Source organism: Pezoporus wallicus, unplaced genomic scaffold (genome assembly GCF_028554395.1).
Source record: "Pezoporus wallicus isolate ANWC-B61680 ecotype Strahan unplaced genomic scaffold, APGP_CSIRO_Pwel_v1 contig_8166, whole genome shotgun sequence".
NCBI classification, from domain to species: domain Eukaryota; kingdom Metazoa; phylum Chordata; class Aves; order Psittaciformes; family Psittacidae; genus Pezoporus; species Pezoporus wallicus.
The window spans coordinates 1649881-1667327 of NW_026638114.1; the positions used below are offsets into that span (position 1 = coordinate 1649881).

At 45.1% G+C, this 17447-nt stretch overlaps 2 protein-coding genes across 5 annotated transcripts in view; one reads left to right on the top strand and one right to left on the bottom strand.

Moving 5' to 3' along the window:
* The first annotated feature begins 40 nt into the window (after nt 1-40).
* PKD2L2 (polycystin 2 like 2, transient receptor potential cation channel) lies at nt 41-11769 on the top strand. The gene is made up of 13 exons (XM_057409398.1): nt 41-650; nt 1431-1555; nt 3437-3690; nt 4402-4623; nt 5114-5342; nt 5858-6028; nt 7421-7602; nt 8700-8820; nt 9212-9313; nt 10116-10195; nt 10288-10336; nt 11092-11213; nt 11635-11769. The coding sequence occupies exons 1-13, from the start codon at nt 41-43 to the stop codon at nt 11747-11749; spliced, it is 2382 nt and encodes a 793-aa protein (XP_057265381.1). The 3' UTR covers nt 11750-11769.
* A 2723-nt stretch (nt 11770-14492) lies between these two features.
* The window catches only part of FAM13B (family with sequence similarity 13 member B), a 49520-nt gene continuing 46565 nt past the window's right edge, over nt 14493-17447 (bottom strand). For all 4 annotated transcript variants that reach the window (XM_057409453.1, XM_057409456.1, XM_057409452.1 and 1 more), the window contains one exon: nt 14493-16842. In XM_057409453.1, coding sequence (XP_057265436.1) covers nt 16719-16842 — 124 coding nt within the window. In that variant the 3' untranslated portion in view covers nt 14493-16718. The remainder of the gene's footprint in view (nt 16843-17447) is intronic.

The window sequence follows — 17447 nt, forward strand, 5'->3', positions numbered from 1 at the left end:
CACAGATCGATACCCCATTACCCGTGCGCTTCTTGTGGGCATGAAGACGCCGCACTGCTTGGACCAGAGCCCGGCACCAGCGCTGAGCGGCAGCATCCCGGCTGGGAGCCCTCTGCGCTGCGTTGCCGTACATTTAATCGCCGATCTCCCGTGCTCCCTGCGCTCGGCTCGGTTTAACCGGTCACAGCCACCGGTTAATCCTGCCCGACGGGCGCGGGCTCTGCCTGGCCTGCCACCGCTGCCTGCGGGACGGACCCGAACCGAAACACAGCACCGCGAGCTGCGGCCCGGGACGGGGGAATGCTCTCACCGCCGCCCCTTGAGGCTCACACCGGGGAGCGCCGGGAGCCGGCCCAGCCCGGCCCGGCCGCCATGGAGCCCACGGCAGCGGCGGACCACAGGCTGCCCGGCCGCGGTGCGTCAGGCGGCCCCGCTGCCCTCCGGCCCGGCCCGGCCCGGCCCCGCTCCCTTCCCCTCAGGGCCGGGCCGCGGCCTGAGGGCCCCGTGCCCTGACCGGGCTCTGCCCCTGCCGCCCTTTCCCCAAGCAGGCACCCCGAAGGCCCAGGAGAAGGGCACCAGTGAGCAGGAGCTGAAGGACATGCTGCGGGAGCTGGTCACCTACGTGGTCTTCCTCATAGACCTCTGCATACGTAAGTGTCGTGGTTTAAACCCAGTCAGGTAACTCGTTCACTCACTCCCCCCCCTTTCTTTCCCTCCCCCTACTCCCGGAGGTACGGAGAGGAGAATCGAAAAGAATGCAACTCCCACGGGTTGAGATAAGAACAGTTTAGTAACTAAGGTATAACACAAATCACTACTGCTACCACCAATGATAATAATGATAAAGGAAATAACAAGGGAAGAGAATACAACACCTCAGCACCAGCTGACCGATAACTCGCCCCCCAAGCCCGACCAAGCTCCGACCGATACCTCCTCCAACCCTGCCATCTCCCAGCCCTTCCGGCTAACTCCCAGTTACATCCTGGGAATCACGTGCTGTGGTATGGAATAGCTCTTTGGTCAGTTTGGGTCAGGTGTCCTGTCTCTGCTTCCTCCCGGCTTCCCCTCCTCCCTGGCAGAGCATGAGGCTCACAAAGTCCTTGGCCAAACCAAAACATCGCTATCAGCTCTGTTCCCGAGCTGAAAGTCAAAACACTGCACTGCACCAGCTACCAAGGAGGAGAAAAATGACTGCTACTGCTGAACCCAGGACAGTAAGTCATCAAAGGGCTCGAGCCCTGCTGACAAGTCCCTACCGTGTGCGCTCTGCCTCTTCCCCTATCCCCTTTATCCACCCCAAAGCACCACTTCAATCAAATCGCCTTTCTCTAGCAGATTGAGCTAGGGACAAGCGAAGCAAGGTTAGAAGCTGTCGTCATGCTCTCATTTTAGCCTGTGAGCATCCTTTCTTTGCGCCTTCTTTCCAGTGGCCTTCGGCATGGTGAGTGTAGACATGTACCACCTGAACACAGTCATGTCCCATCTCTTCATGGAGCCCGCTGAGGGTGAGAACGGTTTTGGGACCATTCGGAGCAAAGCTGACTTCTGGAAGGTAAGGCTTTTGTTACAGACAAGTGAGGAATCTCCTGGTGCTAATTCAGAGCGATACAGGCTCATGGAACTCAATGAACTTAAGGTCCTCTCCAACCCTAACCATTCTGTGGTTCTCCTAAAAGCTGTGTGCTAGATGTTGTGGTTTCAGCACAAGAAAGGCAAATAACTCATTAAAATGCATTTGGACTGGGTGCAAAAACACATGAACACTGATACTTCTGATCAATCAGTCGAGGTAAACAACAGCCCAGTTAATTGCTGCATTATGTTCTCAGTGAAGCTTGAAAAGAGCTTCGATAAAACCAGATTTTGGGTTTACAGCTCTTTTGACTTTCAGCTGCTAAAACCAATGCAGGATGTCACAGCCCAGAAAGCAACCGTATCCTGGGCTGCATCAAAAGGAGCTTGACCATCAGGTCAAAGGAGGTGATCCTGCCCCTCTGCTCAGCTCTTCTGAGACCTCACCTGGAGCATTGTGTGCAGTTCTGGTGTCCTCAACATAAAAAGGACATGGAACTGTTGGAACAAGTCCAGAGGAGGCCACGAGGAGGATCAGGGGACTGGAGCACCTCCTGTATAAAGACAGGCTGAGAAAGTTGGGTCTGTTCAGCCTGGAGAAGAGAAGGCTGCGTGGAGACCTCAGAGCAGCCTTCCAGTATCTGAAGGGGGCCTATAGGGATGCTGGGGAGGGACTCTTCATTAGGGACTGTAGTGACAGGACAAGGGGTAACGGGTTCAAACTTAAACAGGGGAAGTTTAGATTGGATCTAAGGAGGAAATTCTTTCCTGTTAGGGTGGTGAGGCACTGGAATGGGTTGCCCAGGGAAGTTGTGAATGCTCCATCCCTGGTGGTGTTCAAGGCCAGGTTGGACGAAGCCTTGGGTGCCATGGTTTAGTGTGAGGTGTCCCTGCCCATGGCAGGGGGGTTGGAACTGGGTGATTTTAAGGTCCTTTCCAACCCTAACTATTCTGTGATTCTATGATTTCCAGTGTAAAACCACCTTGGCTCCCCTGCTTTGCTGTTACATTACCCTGTATTTCAGTGAGAGTTGCAAAACACTTGTCTCTGTTTTCACTGCTAGATGGAGGACCTCTCAAAATGACCAGCATTGCCCAGCTGCCAGCAGGAGGCAAAGTTTCTCATCCCACTCTTCCTTACAAATGGAAATGCCTGGCTATAAGAATTCATTGGGAAGAATTGTGCTTCCTCTTAGCATGGTGTCTGTAATTGCCAGTCCATCAAATAGGGAGCCTTTGCTATTACAGTGTGTTGACTGATGCACTAGGCATGGTTGTAATGCGTGCTCAGATGGTCCCAAACCATGAGGGGGTGTTGTTTTGCACTCAGAATAATACTCCCCCCAAACTGAATCCTCTTTATTGGCATCTAAGAAACACCCAGAAAAAGAGGGATTGCTTCTTCCCCACCTTCACAAATAAATACCTTCAGATGACTAAACCCCTAATGAGAAACATATCCCAAACCAGATCTGTCAGAGATTAAGATAACCAACAGATTTTGTTAAAACAACATACAGCGTTTGTGTTTAAACGTATTTGCTTAGAATTCAGGAGAATTCTAAGGAGATGTTACAGTCTTGCCCTGAATAATGCCATTACACATCCCTGATAGAATTGCATAGGGAACAGAATTGACTCATAGCAAAAAGATGTAAATATATTGTATGTGCAAGACGGTACATTGGTGGGAGTTGTTTGTATTCTAGCTTAGACTCTGTAGCGATAAGTAACCTGGGAACCCAGTATTTGTGATTATTAGAGATAATAGTAGAGATATCACAGGTTTGTATGCTAAAAAGAGGGGCAATAGTGGTATTTAAATCTTCTTCTGAAACCCTAACCTCACTTGTACGTGCAGTTTGTACAGGGACCACTGTTGGATGGACTCTACTGGGACAAATGGTACAACAACAAGACGTTACCCTTCCAGAACTACAGCCATATTTACTATGAGAACTTACTGTTAGGAGCAGTCCAGGTTCGACAGGTGAAAGTGCGCAACAACACGTGCTCCATCTACCCCTATTTCCGTAGCTTTTTAGACGGCTGTTACAGTGAGTACAGTTACCAAGCTGAAGACAGGTCTGACGATGCTCTAAGGAGCGAATCTGAGTAAGTCATCCTGCTCCAGTACAGAAATGCTTTAGGAAACCTAACCAAAGCCTTAATGCCACTACTGTTCACTCAGTCACAACTGTGCATGCAGTTAGCTGAGTTTTTCTTCTTGTTTTACACTGTGATAAATCATGGATTTGCTTTTGTGCCAGCATTATGGATGGGAATTTAGCATGGGAAATGTAGAGCAGAGAGACAGGAAGAACTGGAAACAGCAAACCCAGTTCAGCAGAAGCACATGTTAGGGGGTCCATCTCCATTAACATCTCTGGAGAAATGCTCAGTTATATGAGGCTTGAATTTAAATCCCATGTTTATAAATTGGAATCATGCTAAAATGCTCTGAAAACAGAGCCAAAAGGCCTGCTTCACACACTTCATTTAGCATGAATTTAACACAATGGAAGAACCTGTGAACATGCCACAAGAACAATGAATTATGGAAACCAGAGATACTCCATTTGCCTACGAAGGTTTTAAGGTAATGAACTGTCTGGCCCACATTGGGCAAAATCCAGATTCATAACCAATTGCTGTCTTGTGAATGCACTGAGCAGCTAAATATAATGTGAGTATCTTAAGGCCATATTCTTTATGTAAAGAAATGCATTGTTTAAAGAACCAGCAAGCATTGTATAAAATAAAAGGTGAAGCTTACTTCAGTCCAGGTTCCATAAACTGAGTCCTTTTTTTCCCATTTCTGACCAGATGGAAATACACCCCAGCTGATTCATTTACCCTGTGGTATTTGGGAAATATGGGCTTGTATGGCAGTGGAGGGTATTTGTTCACCTTACCTAAATCGAAGCAGGAGAGCATAGAGAAATTGGCCTCTCTGAAGCAGAACAACTGGCTCACTAGAGGAACCAGAGTTGTATTTATCGACTTCTCAACATACAACGCTAACCTAAACCTCTTCTGTGTGGTCAGGTGAGTTCTTACCTTTGCTACATGTGAAGTTCAGTTTATTGAGGCATGATGCTTTCATAAGGATGCAGGGGAAGGCTGGTCACCTCAGGCACATGCAGCCACGTTTCCCAGGTAGCAGCTGGCAAGACAGTAATCCATTAAGAACGCAGGAGTGCAGGGAGCAGGCCCAGATCCTTCTTTTCCATGTTTTTTTGTAGTAGAGGGTATCTGGTCCTTACAGCTGCTTGCTGCTGTCAGTTGGAAGGAATTTCATAGCCTTTCACAAGGTAAGAGACCGGATTAGTAGTCCTGTTGTCAGCTTAGGGGAGGGAAAAGACTAAGGATACAGTGAACATTTGCTCTACTGAGAAACAGTACCTTACAAGAAGACCTTAGAGATGTAGGAGTTCCAGCAAGGTATTATGAATGTAGTAATGATTAGTATTAGAAAATAAAGGGCTGAGACGATTTGAAGGGATGGTAACTAACACCAGTCCCCAATTTTTTTCAGGTTGGTGGTAGAGTTCCCTGCCACCGGTGGTGCTTTCACCTCTATACATATCTACTCTGTGAAGCTCCTCAGATACATCACACGTTATGATTACTTCGTGGCTTCTTGTGAAATCATCTTTTGCCTCTTTATCATTACATTCATAATCCAGGAAGCTATAAAAATAGTGAAACTGAAACGGGAATATTTCAGAAGTGGTTGGAGCTGGCTGGATTTGATGCTGCTGATGGTGAGCTACCCCTTGACTTTCACCTCTGTGCTTGCCAGTGTAGGCTTGCACTGAATACACAGCCAACAAGCCAAACAGCCCAAATCTGTGTCGGGTTTAAGTCAGTCACCCAGTGTTCTGCACTGAAGAGGCCACATGGCCCACCATGGTTCAGCACATTGAACCCTTCTATCTTTGCTGGTAGCTTGCTGCGGCTCCACATCTTTCATACTTTCTATCCACCTTGTTTGAGCCTTCATCTTTGCAGGGCAGGGAAGCAGTAGCATGTAACAGAGCTAACATAGTAAATTAGAATGTATGTAGCATGTTAAATACCACAAGGCCAGAATTACCACAGTACCATTGCAATTGTTTTGGGCAATAAAGTCTTGTATATATGGATTATGACCAAAAAAGCTCAGGTTTTCCAAATCTACCCAAGGGCATGTTGAAATCAAAGTCTTCCCTATGCAAAATGATAGCCTGAAGGAGAAGGCACTTAATTGGACTTTTCACTGGCTTCTGCTTTCCTTCAGGTATCCATCCTTGCCATTGTCTTCAATATCTACAGCACTGTAGAAGTGTCCCTGCTAATGGGAGAGCTGCTCTCTGATGCCAGTGTATATCCAGACTTCTATTTCCTTACATTCTGGCAAGTCCTTTACAACAATATGATTGCTGTCAACATTTTCTTTGCTTGGATAAAGGTATTGGCTCTTATTCCCTTTTTTGTACTTGAGAATCAGCATTCCTAAGCATAGCCTAAGTGTTCACTTGTACCTTTTCATGGGTGAATTGCAAAGGTGGGGCTAAAAGGGAGAATTTTGTTTATGAGATTCCAGAAGAGTTTAAAATTACCTCCTTCTCATAAACATGGTCACACAGATTCCAAGCCCATCTAGAAAGGAATTTTGCACATGGGCAGCTGTCTCCATTGGAGCAGCTGAGAAATGAGCATGGCCAAACAGCCTCCTCAAACTCAGTATTTTCCTAGACCCAATATGATCCAGGTCACAGCCTGATATATACAGATGGCATGGTTGTAATAGGTGGAGCTATTCATAGCTTTTGTAGCCAAAAGGAAGGCAAAATGTGTCCAAACTTGATTCAGCAGTGGCTTTGTGCCCACCTTTCGTTTCATTCTCGCAAACAGATTTGCTGATCTCTGGACAGAGTAGCAAACTGCTCCAAGATTAGGAGCTACTTTTGTTCCTAACCAGATGCTCTGGGGCTAAACCAGCCCTGCCTATTTGCCTGCCACTGCCCCATATCTGCTAAACCTTGTTGGCTCTGACTGGGCTCTGCTCCCCTTCCCCTTTTCCCAGCAGACAGCAGTGACTTGAGTTTGGGAGGCCTCAGTGTTCCCAGTGACTGGATGAGGCTTCCCAAGGCCCTCTCTGCCCTAATGCATTTATAGAACATCCAGCACAATGCAGCTATGAAACGGGCAGGGGATGTGCTCACATCTGGCAGAGATCACACTTTACAGTCATGTCCCAGGTACCTCAACGCAGGCTATTGTGAAAGGTCACATCCTTTTAAAATCAACAGGCTTTTGGCCTTCCTCCACCTCCCAGCCCGAACAGAAGCTGTTTGGGAGCACTGGCTGTTAACCAGTTCTGTGCACAGCCTTCCTCACTACATCCCTCCTGTACCCCAGCCCCTGCATCACCCTCCCTTCAGACTTCAGTCAGTAGCACAGCTGTGTTTATCATTAATGACTGTCATTGAACAAGGCTTGTTCAGGCCTTGTTTCAGACCCAAAGTAAAAGAGAGCTCCTTACCAATTCTGCAGACACGGGGGTGGAATGGCTTGTGGTCTCCTTGACCCGGGGTCCATACTGCTAGACCTGATCACACATATCAGTCCCCAGCAAAGACCTAACATGCTGTTAGCTTTAGTATAGACACGTATTTTCCCTGCAGAATATTCATCTTCTCCAGAAACACACCCAATCCTAGTGTGTTTGTAGATACATCCCATTTCTGGGTACAACTTAACCTGTAAATGACGATTATGGATAACATTCCAGAAATCCTGTTGAGAAATTGCCACACATTCTGATCCCCCAATAACAATATGTTCTGTTCTCTTGCAGGTACTTAAATATGTAAGGTTTAACAAAACAATGGAGCAGTTGTCCTCCACTTTATCTCGCTGTGCCAAAGACATCATTGGGTTTGCCGTCATGTTCTTCATTGTCTTCTTTGCCTATGCCCAGTTTGGCTATCTGGTCTTTGGGTCACAAGTTGAAGATTTTTCCACGTTCCAGAAATGCATGTATGTACTTTGCAAACTTTAGGATACAAACTGCTGCAGGCACAAACCAGTTTCTGCTAAGCAGAACTTAAAGAGTACAGGGCTCCAGCACTTCAGCTTATCTCATAGAGTAAACCCCTTTTTGATTCCCAAAGCCTTCCCGTGCTCAGAAAAGGCCATATGTGCATTAAACAATGCAGGGGAGCCACAGAAAGGGAAGCTCAGGAGCAGGTCACCCAATGGAGCCATTAGTCCCCCCCCAGCTCTCAGCTTTCCTGCATGTAACCAGCCCCTGGGTGATGGGGCAGGCCTGGCAGCAGGCTGCCTCTTTCCCCCCTTTCAGAAGTAAGGGCATAAAGCCACTCAGCAGACACACTCAGAGCACAAGCTGAACACATCCACCTGCATGGCCAAGAGTCCCTGAATCCCATCTGCTGGCTCTGCTACTCACTGTAGCGTCATCATCAGATCAGCTCCAGGTACCAGATGGAGCTGGCTTTGATGGTCCTCACACTTTGTAGGGTCTCTAACCTGACACTCTCAGCAAGGCTTGAGTTTTACCCCACGGCTACGTTTCTTACAATTCAGAGATCTTTAGTGTAGCAAATTGTTTGAAAGCAGCTTTTCATGTAAAATTAAGGCACTTTGAAACCAGCAAACCAGCTTAGTTTAGACCCACCTGGGTGTGAGATGGTTTTAAGATGCTGCAATACAGAGAAATAAGTATTTGCCTTCACTAGGAATAAAATCCCCTCTAGGGAGCATAGGGACCTATACTGATACCTTCTGTGCTAAGAGAAGGTGACGGATCATGAAGCCAGAACAGCAGGGAAACCATTAAAATAAGCCACATGACCTATCCAAAATGAAGGGATTTTCTCACACAAGCACACCAGGACAAATTCCTTTGTACTTTCAAATTCCCAAGTATATGCTAAATGGCAGTTTATCACTGCTGTACTATCCTGACTCACCTATTGATTTCAGTGATGAAGGGAATGGTGAATCAGTCTCAGTTGTATCTCTTGCTTTGGGCTTCTTTGTTTGCTTGTTGATGCTTACAATGCTCCTCTTTAGGAGAAGCCAGTCAACCTCACTCTGGTACTTTTTACTCCCAGCTTCACACAGTTCCGTATTGTGCTGGGAGATTTTGATTTTGAAAACACAGAAGCAGTAAACAGAATCCTTGGACCCATTTACTTCATCTCATTCGTATTCTTTGTGTTCTTCATATTGCTGGTAAGGACTAGCTCAAAAATGCTTATCCTTTTGTATTAGCAGTAGAGAACTATCATGTAGTGCTCCGAGACAGCGGTTTTCAAACCAAGATGACCCCAGGCTTTGTCCTGGCTGCCCCTCAGTACACCTGGGCAGAGACAGCAGTCCTTGACATTTCCCAGCTCTCCCTTCCTCCAAACTGCCACAAAAAGGGGCTTTTGCACCACAAAACAAGCACATTGAATGATGAGAATAATGTCACCAGATAATGTATCTGCATTGGGTGCATCTGCGCTCAGAAAAGCTCAAGTCCATACATGCCCTAGCATGGAGCAGCCCCCAAACAACAGCCCCAGCATAATACAGATGCAGCTTCCAGAGACAAATGTCTAACTGCATTCCTCCTGTGCAGAACATGTTTTTGGCCATTATAAATAACACCTATTCGGAAGTCAAAGCAGACTACGATGTGATGCCCAGTCACAAGCTCCCCATCAGAGACCTCTTTAGACGTGTAAGTAAACACTTGTGTAACTACCTCATTTAATTCCAGACAGAAGGGGGAATTCTAAGCTACATCACTAGCAAAGAGCCTGAAACAGCTGGGCCATAACCATGTAAGAACACTCAAGTATTGATCTTCCACTTTAAGTACAAGTTTGACAGATGCAGAGACATCCTTCTATCGAATCCCCAGGAGCTCCTAATGGCAAGAGCAGTGTATGAGTTAGGGTGCAAGGAGCCTACCTTTACTTCACCTTTTTAAAAGGAATATTTAAGAGCAGCCTGGTTTGTGATTATGTGCCATCATATTCTTCAGAGCTTACTGTTGCTTTTCTAAATGGAGACACTAAAGATCTTCTGTGCAGGGGAAGATAAGACAAGTGGAAATACTGGCCTTTAAAAATCCACAAAGTTCAGACCGTTTTTATGTGCCAGAAATGAGCATAAAATGGGAACAAATCTTTTCAGTGCAACTTGAATTCATGACCTCAGCCCAACAACACCAACAGCCCAGCTCAGATTCTCCCACCCAAGCTCATTCTCCTACTTATCAGGACTACAGTAAGATTAAACTGAATATGCCTGAAAACAGAAGCTTTTACTAGATTTGGTTGGCTATTACCTTCAGGGCTTTCATGACCAATTTGAGGGACGGCAGGGTAAGTTCTCCAAGTTGAGCTAAGGGAACAAAGAAAGCGATAGACTGGTAAGGTTTCTGTTGAACTGCCAAGGCAGTGCTGAGGGTTTGCTCCTTGTGCAAAATGTCTCTGGTTAAACACAAGCCATTTAACATTAATTCTGTCAATGTCCAGAGTTGTGATAATGCCCTTATCAAGCTCAAGCTGAAGAAACCTGAGGAAGACACACAACCAGCAGCAGAGAAGTTGGAAAGGTAGGACCTCAGTATTGGCTCTTACCCCCTGCACCGAGCACGGACCTGTTCTCACAGCACTTCTCTCTCTTCTCACCTGTGTGAATGACAAGCAAGGAATTACCATCCACTAGAAAGAAGCATGTTTCTAAGAGCGAAAAGGTAGGTTTTATTCTTTCCTGTCTTCTTAAAAACTGATTATATTTCAAGGGGTTGAATAATACAAAAGGAGTCACAGTTGTCCTCACTGTTACTTACAAAAGCTATTTCTCCACAGGATGCTATTTTTAACAACACAGGAATGGTAAAAGCTAGACCTATAAATAAAGAAAAATCCCTGATAATGTGCAACACTTCAAATGGGAGCCTGCTCAGGCAAGGTCATACACTGCAACAGCAGAGCTGGCCATAGGGTGGGATCAGTGTGGCTTAGCAATGGTATAAAGTTGTGAGCTGGGCATCTGCCCAAATGTTAAACAGAAACAGATGTATGGAAAACAAACAAGTTTCACATCAGTTGGTTGGGTCAGAGGCCGCATCTACAGTAAGAAGAAAGGTCACTGTAGCTTCTTTTTGCTTTACAAAAGGGTTTCTAATAGTTCCATATCTGGGGTAAGCCTGTGCAAGTACTTCCAAAACACTTTTAAAGCAGCTAACTTGCACAAGAGAGGGGAACCCCCTTGGCTCACTGTGAACACTGCCGCACACACTTGCCATCTCTCTGCACTCCACAAAGAAATGTGCATTCCTATAGCCTGTCTTTTTGGGAGGGCCAGGAGGAAAATCTACTTTCAGATAGAGACAAAGCTGCACAGATCTTTTCCTTGCACAAGTGAGTATGTTACAAGTGTCCCAGTGAGCCATGCTGGCTTTGGCTAGGATTGCTATTTCTTTTTAATCCTTCTGCTGTCGTACAGAGCCCTTCGAAGGTATCAGAGCTACAGGCAAAGAAAGAAAGACATCAGATGATTTATGTGCCTGCTCAGAACATGGCTTCGGGCCCAGCTCAGGGCTACGTCACCATTGCAGATTTTCAGCAGTAAGTATGTGGGATCTCTTCTTGCACTCTTATCGCCATCCCCCAGCAGCTGCAGCCTTAGCTGAAACCCTCACCGGCTGACAACCTGGGAGACAGCAGACCAACATAAAGTCAGTGATTTTTAAGCTATTTTAAGTCCTTTTATACTGGCTGATAACAGCTGCCCTTAGGGAGGGAAAAAGGAAACAAAAGAATTTAGCAGAGCAGCTTGTAAAGACATAAGTCAAGAATGAGGTGGGACAAGAACATCTCCTTGTGGCTGCCCAGGAAGGGGGACGGGGACCATAGGACCTTGTACTTGTGAAGTGGCATTTCAGGACTTAGATCCTTGGCAGCTGACCCAAGTGAGCAAAAAGGCTGTAACTGCAAGTTGAAGAGCAGCACCATCTCAGGGATATGTGGCTGTGTTCGTGTGTTCTAGGCTCGTGAGTTACACAGCTGAATTGGGGAAGGAACTCAACACCACCAATGCAAGACTCAGGAGAATCATAAGAAACATGCAACAGCAGGATGCTGCAGACAAGCCGACATGCTGAAACACTTGGCTGCTCAGCTGGTGACAGAGATGGCCCCAACTCGTTCCGGTTTAAATACATCCAAAGTTCCCATCCCCTTTATTTTGTTCTATTTCTGGCTAAAAGAAGCAGGAATGTTATTAAAGGTATTACTAAAAAATAACCATTGTGGCTTCTGGGTCTCTGAGAGCTTCAGGTGCTGCTTTAACTCTTATAACTGAGCAGCCTTGCTGGAGTTCTGGGTAGGCATCTCTGTGGATGCCTGTACAACACTGATTCCTGTGCCTTGTTTGGGGGCTGCTGTGAGACACAGATGTGTAACCACAAAAGCAGATCACCAGCCATGGTGACATACTGGGCCTACTCCACAGCCTCCTCTCGCTCTCTGGCCCGGTGTAACCCAGTGCAACCCTCAGTCACCAAGCACAGTCCACCACACAGTGCATCTGCTGCCAAGGTTAACACCTAGTTCCCACCAATTCCTGTTCCAGGCATTGCTGCTTCCAGAACAGGTTTCCTGTTGCCTTCAGTGGAAGCAAAACTCTTTCCAGGAAACAAATCTTGTATCGTGAACCACTAGAGGGCCCTTTGCTTCACCCTTGCACCAGCCTCGATGTTCCAAACATCCTTTTTATTCCCAAATCCATATACACCCGTTGCCTTAGAGACAAGGTTTTATGTTGTGGCCAGAAGCTCTCGACTCCTATGTAGCCATTAATACTTGTTCACTGCTGGGACTCTGCCCCAGGAGGAAATACAGCACATTTACAGATGCCACCTGAACACACCAAGAGAAAACCTGACCCTGTACCAGGCTGCAACAACCCACCTGCACCACAGAGTCCCTGCCCTGGGACCTTCTGCCGCTGTATATCCCAACATGCAGCCCCCAGCCTCCAAAGTATCCTGAATCACCCATCCTACATGGATTTATAATACTGTAAAGCTTTACGCCCTGCAGAGTACTACTGGGGTACTACACGATCTCAGGTCTCTCTGCACCTAATCACAGCATGGAGGAGCTGTGTCCTGAAGGGAGCAGATGGGTGCTTGAGGCACCCAGAGATCACTCCAGCCCAGTGGCACAGCATAGCCATGCACTGGTTTGCCCATCAGGGTTCACTGATTTTGCATTTCACTCTCCTGGGCAAAGCCAAGCCATCCTCTCTCTTTCAAAGCAAAACACCCCTTTCCCTTCACTTCCAAAAGGTTCTTGTTGCCATGCAGTATCCCAGGACACTTGTCCCAGAAAACCAGATCATGACCTGTGTTACTTGGTCACTCCATAGCCTGACGGGCAGGAAAGCAGACACATTGCACCTTCGATAGCTCCAACCTTTCCTCCACTTGGCAACCCCTTGTACAGAGAAGTCTCAAGCCCTTTAGACACAGTTACATACCCAGAGCTTCCTGGAAGGGCTTTCCAGCACTCATCAGCTTTGCTCTACTCTGAGGCACAGGAAAGCCTGTTCAGAGTTTGCCTCACTTCCCAGCAAGCTCCCTGCCCTGCAGTAACATAATGGCTCAAGCAAACCTGTTTAAAGAGGTAAAGCTTGGAATACTATTGACTTGCGTTGTCCCAGAACTGGTTCTTCAGCAAGAAAGATCTGTCCTGGTATCACTGAGCTTTTTGCACCCTCAAAAACAGCCATTTCGCCTCTAATGGTGTTCAACACAGGGTTGCTCTTCTTCATTAGAATATTCTCAGCTCCTTGCATGTGGATTTGAAGCAGTTCTCACTAAACCACTACTTGAAGGATTTTTGTGTTCTCATTAGCACCCTGATCAGAGCAAGTCTCATTGAATAAATAAGGAAAAAATAGGAGAAAATAGGGAGAAACACACTTAAGCCAGCGTGCAAAGAATTTGTGCTTTCTTTCCACCCCTCTTTGGAGGAAAGCCATTGATGCCCTGAAGAACATACAGTAGCTGCCTTCTGTCTCCTCTCCCTCAGTCTCCTAGTTGTTTTTCTTGTTCCCATTTACCTACACTGCCACACAACCACAGAGTCTTCACCTTCAGGAGTTCTTCTGCTTCCTGCCAGGCCTTAGGCTGAAGAAAGGTGGATTCACACAAAACACAACAGAAGAGTCAGTTCAAAAGCCCTGAACTGTTTTTCATTTGAACTGACATCAACAAACCATGAAAATAAACACCTATTTGGTCCAGAGGAAAAGCATTTTCTTGTGTTTACAGCAGTGTGTGCAGTAACAGTGCCTCCTGGCCACAAACACAACTGCTGGGATGCTGATTTTAAGGCAAAGGGATTGTTATGGATCCAGAGACACAACCAAATACTGCTCAGCAGTGGACGTGTGCTCATCGGCAGTGAGTTCATTAGCCCAGTAACGGCTGAACTGGCTCCCTGCCCCATCTACTCCCAGATTGCTACTGCTGGAGCAGGAATGAGAAAGACTCACAGTTTGCTGCCACATCACCGCACAGCAGGCTGGCACTTAGCAGGAACTGAAGCCCACATGCACCACGAGCCACGGTGCCGGTTTGGGAGCTGATCTGGTCACTTCCCTGCTGTCTCTGCTGAGAGGCACACTCTGAACAGCTGAAGTAAAGCTTAAACTGCTGTAGCTTCACCAAGAGATGTCTCAGCGCTGAGCCCCCACCAGCATGCATGGCTCTGCTGGCAGGACCTGCCTCAGCAGCACCCTGAAACTACAAACAGGTACAGGAAAGGTGAAGGACTCACTTGTTTTGAAGACATGGCAGTGGAGGAGAAAGCATGATAAGAAACAAAGATATATGACAATAAAGGTTAAGGTACTTTTATTATAAAAGTCTATACAATGAGCACCAGACATAGCAATGCAATTATATCTGGTTTAGTTATATATATTCCATATCTATATATCCATATAGATATATAGCGTTCTGTTTTTACCAAAGTAAACCTGTTATATCACAAAATGCCTAGTTCTACCATTTATTTATTGCTCAACAAGGATGGCACAAAACACACTCAGCATAACTGTTGCCATGCTTATCTACTATACTGAATAAACAGCCAAACACTGCATAACAAACACAAAGCAGCTGTTAATTCTGAATTGGAACCAGTCTGATCACTCACTCACTTATAAAAATATTGGAATCATATAGATTTAAGCATTATAAAGGAGGAATATATTATTTAAAACATTTAAATAGTGCATATTGACATTTTGCATGTGGTATATAAAACACAAACATTCATGTACAACACTATACAGTACACATTAGTTTCAATGTTTGGATACACCCGTGTCTGCAGACTGATAGAAAAGTAACTGAAGTGTACATTGCACAATGGAACTGAATGAAATTGAGAAATGGTCTCAAGACTAGTTTAACCTCATCATTCTCTAAGGTCCCAGATCATTTTGCAATTAAAAAATAACCAAAGCAAAGGCATATCATCAGTGCTCAATAGTTTTAGTGCTTTTTCTTTTGCTGAATTCCAAAATTCCATGCCTACAAGCAGAGTAAAACAAAACGAGAAGTATTCTACAGTACACAGATGAAATCTGAGCACTAAAAATCCTACTTCCAACCTATTTCATACGCTTCATGACAGAACAGCAAGTCTATGAGGTTACACGCTAGCCATTTCTTCTCTGTGGTGAGAAAGTTCATTTTTGGTCTTTCAGAAAGCAGTGTGAACAGTAGCTGCGTTGACATTAGCCAGTCATAAAAACATGCAGTGCGAGTAGGTGCATGCAAAACGTGGCCACAATCAAACCCATACACTGAAGGAAAAAGAAAAGGAACTGAGAAAGCACCAGTTAAAAATTAACATTTAGATTTTGCCAGATCCAAAACCAGCTGCTGATGGCTGTTGCGGAGCATAAAGCTAGTAGCTAAATCATCATTCAGCGCAGCAGATGTGATACTTAAAAACATTTAGTTTCAACTCTGAAGCTAAATCATGCAAGGCCCATAAACTGTTTTGCTTACATTGTAAGGGTTAGATAACTTAGTTTTATTCTCCAACTGTAAAACAAAACTGTGAGAAATAGCAGTCACTTTTTCACTCAAACCCAACAGTTCACCCTGTGGTGCGCATTCACTACACTGATTTTAGCCCTTGATACCACAACTTAGTTCAGGTACAGTGGAATTTTAACTGTCCTAAGCCAGCTCTTTCCTGCTGGAGCGCCATCAGATTTCCCATGCACTGCAATGTTCCTTATGCTCCTCTTATCTTCTCAAAGTGGAGATGCAGTATCCAATTCAGACAAAACACTATGTCACCACTAGTTGAGAAACAATAACCCATAAAATGAGAACATGAACAACAGTAATGTAAGTCCTGTAGGCAGCGTGTGATATAACTTGTCAGTTTTCCAAGTTTTAAAAGACACTAAGGAAGGTCACTTTCTGGTTTGTCCACTGTCATCTTTATCAAGGAGGAAACGTGACCAGTACTGAGCAATATCCATTAGAGGTTAATTATTACTGTGTTACGGGTGCAATTTAGAAAACCAAAGCTTAAAGTTGTTCCACAGCAGTCCTTTGGAAAAGGAATTTCAGTCTGGTTTTTTAAAGTTCCAAGGAAAAAGAACAGTACGTTTAATTTGCTGATGTTCCACCCCCCCCCCCCCCCCCCCCAATAAAAAATAGTTCAGTGTAGCATTATGGTATTAAGAATTTCTTCAAGAATGCAAAAAGTTGGTAATAACAAAAGTCTCACAGTTCTTGAATGCTAAAAAAAACCCAAAGCTGCGGTGGTTTTGGAATAAGATGGATGCATCTGTTTGACAAAACTCTGCTGGAAACTGTGTTTGCTAAAGTTGGATAGAGCAGTCTCAAACTTAGAAATCTTACTTGCTCTCTAGACAGGACCTATTTACCCTTCAAACACCTTAGAGTGGCACCACAATAAAGTGCACAAACTGGATTCTTTCAACAGTGCATGACAAATGAACACAAGCACCCAATAAGTACAGTGGTAGTATATGGAAACATCATGTTATTCAATGGGTTGGAGGAATATAAGTTAAATTGATTTTGAAGAATCTTGCTTGCTGATAAGGACTTCTAACAGCCTAAGCTTGGCTTTGAGTTTCTTGTACTCCCTGTACTCATCAAGCATTGGAACCCGATCTTCTTTCTGTACGTTCCTGCAAAAAAGAAGCACGTTTGAGTGGCAAGAAAACCCTCCACACTGCAGCAAGCAAACACAACAGCAGTTACATGCAGTTGTCTTGGGGAAGATAAAGACATTTTTGACAGCTTGTTCACCAATAACAGACACAATATATTTTAGTTAAACTTGCTGTCACCTAAAGAACTGACTACAAAACCTAGCAGCATTTATTCAGCCTTGTTTAGGAATTGTTAAGTTCTTCTGGAGATCTGATTAACAGGATATGAAAACTTTCATTTCAGATCCTGTGTATACACTGCAGAAAAATACAGGCAAATTCCAACTGATCTACATTTTCACTGTATGGAGACTGACTCACAAATTGACAGCAGAGGATTATTCTTGTTTAAGACTCAATTATAAAACATATTAATCTGACTTGCTTAAAAACAACCTTTCTTTATTAACCTCATTATTTGCCATTAAAGTCAAAAGGAGTTATGTCCCAAATGCACTAAGTGCATGATGGAGCCACACCAGTGGAATCTGTGTGACCAGTGGTTCAGGAGTTTATAGTTATGGAGAAATCCAGTAGAAAGTGCAGTTAAGTAAGAATGTCTGCTAGTTAAGAATAAAAAT

Excerpts from the sequence above, each read along its gene's own strand:
- PKD2L2 (XM_057409398.1), top strand. The coding sequence starts at position 41 with ATGAAGACGCCGCACTGCTTGGACCAGAGCCCGGCACCAGCGCTGAGC. Across the intron at positions 3,691-4,401 it reads GCTCTAAGGAGCGAATCTGA|ATGGAAATACACCCCAGCTG; the intron begins GTAAGTCATCCT and ends ATTTCTGACCAG. Across the intron at positions 11,214-11,634 it reads ACCATTGCAGATTTTCAGCA|GCTCGTGAGTTACACAGCTG; the intron begins GTAAGTATGTGG and ends CGTGTGTTCTAG.